Source organism: Pygocentrus nattereri, chromosome 15 (genome assembly GCF_015220715.1).
Source record: "Pygocentrus nattereri isolate fPygNat1 chromosome 15, fPygNat1.pri, whole genome shotgun sequence".
NCBI lineage: Eukaryota > Metazoa > Chordata > Actinopteri > Characiformes > Serrasalmidae > Pygocentrus > Pygocentrus nattereri.
Window position 1 is genome coordinate 17,606,785 of NC_051225.1, and position 5,134 is coordinate 17,611,918.

The 5,134-nt window shown below is 38.7% G+C and overlaps 1 protein-coding gene across 1 annotated transcript; it reads right to left on the reverse strand.

Annotated features, from left to right (window-relative positions):
- Positions 1-270: 270 nt before the first annotated feature.
- nrn1lb (neuritin 1-like b) lies at positions 271-4,844 on the reverse strand. The gene is made up of 3 exons (XM_017696473.1): positions 4,615-4,844; positions 2,477-2,618; positions 271-1,356 (listed from the first exon to the last, which is right to left on the reverse strand). Exons 1-3 carry the CDS (start codon positions 4,646-4,648, stop codon positions 1,065-1,067), a joined length of 468 nt encoding a protein of 155 aa, XP_017551962.1. The 5' UTR covers positions 4,649-4,844; the 3' UTR covers positions 271-1,064.
- Between the last annotated feature and the right edge of the window lie 290 nt (positions 4,845-5,134).

Genomic DNA, 5,134 nt, shown 5'->3' on the forward strand with positions numbered 1-5,134 from the left:
CAGCTTCCCATCCTGTGCCTCTTCTGCCTTGATTGGGTGCCACTGCTCGCCAGCCTTCTGGACCAACTTGACCACCATTGCGCTTCAACAACGCTGTGCAGTCCTGACCCTCAGATGCTCCTGGTGCCACTGCTAATCATAAACTAATCAAATTAACCACTGCCCACCTGTTTTTCCCATTTGTACTATAATACTTTAATACTTTATACTAACAATGTATATACTAAATTGCTCTCCAGTGTTGACCAGAGGAGGATAGGTTCCCTTTCTGAGTCTTGGTTTCTCTCAAGGTCTCTTCCTCTTGCCCTTAAGGAGTTTGGGACTGGATTTTCTTTCGGTAATACTGATTGCTCTGTAAAGCTGCTTTGTGACAACACTTGTTGTAAAAAGCGCTTTATAAATAAACTTTGCTTGCTAACATTAATGAAGGGCTAGCGGAAGGCTAACACTAATTACAAGCCGTCGGACAGTCTGCATTCTCTAACTGTACAAGTGTAACATGAACCTATTCTATGAGATTAATCTTCAAGGCCTAAAACTTGTTGAAAATGATTTCTGGCAACTAAAAATACAAGTGTGTAATTTGAGTGCTGTATGGAAACAAGAGTTAATTCTTCATATTGTGGATGGAAAATTGATCAGTCAGAAATGGTTTAATTTTTTCATGATATCTAGGTAGATATAGTTAAGGTAGAAAAATGCTACAGAAATTAGCAAATGGAAATGTTTTTTTATTCTCATGCTTTGACTGCGTTTTGGCATTTACAGCTTAAATTTAAGGCCTAGCACTAAAAGTCACGGTTCACCACTGGTTCCTAATAAACCTATTTATTGTAACAAATTGGCTTATGGGACTAGCACTGCAGCACTGTAGGAACTGTTCTGTTAAGATTTAGAATTTCATTCAACAAACATATGACACATTAAATTTAATTTAAAGAGCAGAGATCTTAATTTTGTTACCTTGCATGTCTCACCATTATGTTATTATGTACATAATTTACACCACCCGTTGTCTACTACTAGCAAAACTGGCTTGTAGTCTGAACAGATGTGAGGTGCTATTATCGGACTAAAATGAGAGACATGCATGTCAGAAGCAACTGCATAGAATGGGTGTGGTCACTGCTTGCAGCAAGTCCTTTTAAAGACTCCTGATTGGTCTGGTCAGTACTCAGTAGAGTCTGGGAAGGTTTCAGGGTGGTAGCTTGAGTGCGGCTGGCACACATTTCGTAAAGGTTCCCAGAAAACTGTGTCCGGCGAGACTCCTCTCTTAAGGACTCCCATACCTCTGCCGCATCACCACGGCAACCTGACAGCACACCACTCACACACACCTGGAAGGCATCCCAAGATCTACCAAAATAAAGCACAAGAAAGAAAGTGATGAAAATGCTATGTTTTTATAGATGTTACTAAAACCCCTTGTCAAAAAAGAAACTGTATGCCAAATGAAAGTATCCAACATGTTCTGGATTAAAAATATTTTTCACAAAAATGTTATGACATGACACTGACATGGTAGCAGGATGTTAGTGTGTGTGCTGCACAGGGTGGGTTGAACATTTAAACAACTCAAGGCTGAATATAACAGAAAATAATAAAATGGGCCACCAATCATGAATATGCAGCTGAGACACACAGTGTCCTGTGACTAGAAACTGACCACTGATGAAGGACTAGAGGATGACTAACACAAACTATGCAGCAACAGATGCACCATCCTTAACATTCAATCTACAAGGTGAGTCAGTACAGTAGGTGTGCCTAATAGAGTGAACATGAAATGTACACAATAGGGATGATGCATATGGTAAAAGTGCAACATGAAACATTTGAAAAATATGACGCATCACAATATTTAATTTTTCTGTTTTCATATGACAAAAAGCAGCAGAAATGTCTCATTAAGAAACCTAAGTACTGACAATGTCCACTGCCGATCCCTGTTACAGTGTTTAAAATATGTAGCCACACTGCTTGAACTAATTTAAATGTTCCTAAAATCAACATGTGGTGCATTATCCTGGAACAGGCCACTGCCTTGCAGAGGTTTCCAGCAGAACAATAACTAAATCATATTACTCCCTCTGCCAGCTTATCTTCTTCCCACAGTGCATCCTGATGCTTTCCCCAGGTAGACAGCACACATGTACCTAGCTGTCCACGTGATGTATCAAGCACTTTGGTGAGCAATGGGACTCATCCGTGGTTTGACCACTGTCAGTAGGTACTCACCACTGCTGCCTTGACTTTTCAGAGATGCTCTGACACGGTCACCTGACCATAACAATTTGGCCATAATAAAAGTCGCTAAATAAGAATGGAGTTTGATTACCATCTATCGGCGACCTTTGCATACAGCGCTGTTATGAGATAACCGTTATTTACTTCATCTGTGAGTGGTCATAGTGTTTGGCTCACTCATGTGTGTGTGTGTGTGTATGTGTGTGTGTGTGTGAGATGTGTGGCTCACTTGCAGATGGAGTTGATGTCCTGAATGTTGTCAGACTGGCTGCTTACACTGTCTCCCAGAGTAACTAGACACTCTGCAAAGCCCCTGTACACAGAGCTACAGAGAGGAGTAACTGCTGCACCCAATGCAGAACAACAGAGACCTGACAGAAGGACAGAGAGAAATAGATCAGGGGTGTCTACGATGTTATTACAGTGCATTTTTGTAGATATATGATTCAGAATAAATAATTCAGACTATATATATTCAGTTCTCTGCTGGTTGTTGGGACTCATCACTGTCCAAAAAAGGCAAGAAGTATCTAAGACGTATCTCAAAAGTGGTAACATTGCAGGAGATATAGAATAGTCCATTCTGAAGCATTTCTACTGGTCCATTTGTCCTGAAATTGTTACACAAAATAAAGGAGAGCAGCCATGCTCAAATGTTAATTAGAAAAATAAAAATCAACAAAAAATGAACAACGATGATGTATGACAACATATTCCTGTTCAACATCATTATAACATAGACAGAGCTGGCAGGCAATCAGCATTTTGGTAGCTCTTTCCTGCTTGTCTAACTGTGCTTCCAGAGCAATAAGACAAAACATTTATGGTATTAAGCGCTACTGAAACGTATAACTTTTTATGCCTAAAAATAAAATGCTTCTCATTTATCTGATAACCATTAATGTGTGCTTGTGTGCTTTGTATTTTATCGCTTTGTGTTTGTATTACAGTGAGAATAAAGGTTATATGACTACATGACCATGACTATGTATTTGAGCTGATCTGTGGAGAGAAATGCACGTCAGTGGGAGTTAATCTGGGGATTACAGTCATGGGCCAAACCTCACCTAATCCCACCACACACCAGCTTGTAAACACAAATCTCTCCATTTGCCTGCTTTCTGTCTTCCTGTCCTCCCATCCAAAACCCTTTTTTGATGCTGCTTTTTTACATTTTATTATGTTGTGATGTGTTATCTTTATTTCCACGGAAAAGATAATGGACAATGCACACGGTGCTAGAAGAACGTTTTGGGTGTAACAGATGGAGAAACATATACAAGTGGCCTTCTTCGCCCAGTGGCCGTGGTTTTGTGGCTTTTCTGTCAAAAACCCTGTAGCCACACATCAAAATACAAACTTTAATATAATGCAATGAATTTTAGGCACAGCTTTGAGGACCCATATCTTGAAAAAATTAACTTTCATCATGGTTTTTAAAAAAAAAGTGTTTGATATAGTTTGTTAAATATTGTTGAAGTTACAAAACATATTGTTCACTCTGAGTGCAAGAACAGCCAGCTTTGAATTCATTGTTCTTGTGATGTCACAAAAACCATCACAAATTCATATTTCTGCCTATTGAAGCTTACACAAGTTTAGTGTGGCCCACACTGACATCATAAGGAATGTACAGATTTAGATTGCTTTTTGAACAAAACAGCAAAATCTGCAAACTTTGAATTCACTGTTTTAGTGATGTCAATACATATTCACATACATGCCTATTCAAATCTACAGCAGTTTAGCCCCATCCACTCACACTGAAGTTATAAGGAGTATTTCAGCCTGAACTGCTTTTTGAAACAATACACACAATTGCCGCACAATACAGGACAGCCAATCAGAAAAAAGATAATTTGCATACATTAGTCACAAAGGCACAGTAACAAAAACAGTGTGTGTAATATTAAATGATACAGAGGGGGTGGGAAAATTATTTTATGAAAATTAATTTAGTAGGTTTTTATAGGTTTTTTGGGGAAAACAACAAAATGTGGCAAAAGTTAAAATTATAGTTTATCTTTGGCAATATGTTAAACAAATGAACAGTGAGCAAATATAAAAATACTACAATTTGAAGAAAAATGCCATCTATATGTTTATACCCTGTAGAACATGTCAACTTATTTTCACTTAAAAATCACCATTGTAACTGTGTTGTAATATCACAGTACCTTAAGAAACTTACACAAGCAAACCTGAAAATGTGGCTATTAATGCGCTCACACACACACACACACACACACACACACACACACACACACACACACACACACACACACACTCTCACACACATTCTCACACACATTCTCACACACACTCACACACACACACACACTTGAAATCAAAAGGAATTTAACTCACTGAGACAGAGTGAGATGAACAGCAGATGATTCATTCCGTTGTGAAGCCTGAATCCTGAGCTTAATGAAAAATATTCATGTCACCTTAGGCCTCTGTTTAAAGGCACAGTAGAGTTTTTAACATAAAACCAGTGTAACTCCGCAATACAGATCTTAATCCTCGAGCAACTGCAAGCCTTCTGGAAGTGTCTTGCCTGCTCCTGTTTCCCAGAACAAAATCTACCGTTTGAGACAACCATGCAAGTGTAATAGATCGGGAAGGATTGTGGTAGCATCAGATTATAAAAAAAATGGTGGGATTAAAGATCATTTCCGGTTGCATAGTGCATCGTGGGAAAGCTGCAGTGTATCCATGTATCTAACGGGATATTCTTTTAATCTATCGGCATCGTTATTCTGTTATACATATGCTCATATGCACAGAGAGAAAACAACACTTTGCATTTTCTTCATTCACAGAGACAAACACACTCACATAGGACCCTGATATTTGTTTGACTGACAGGCTTGGATTATGTCAT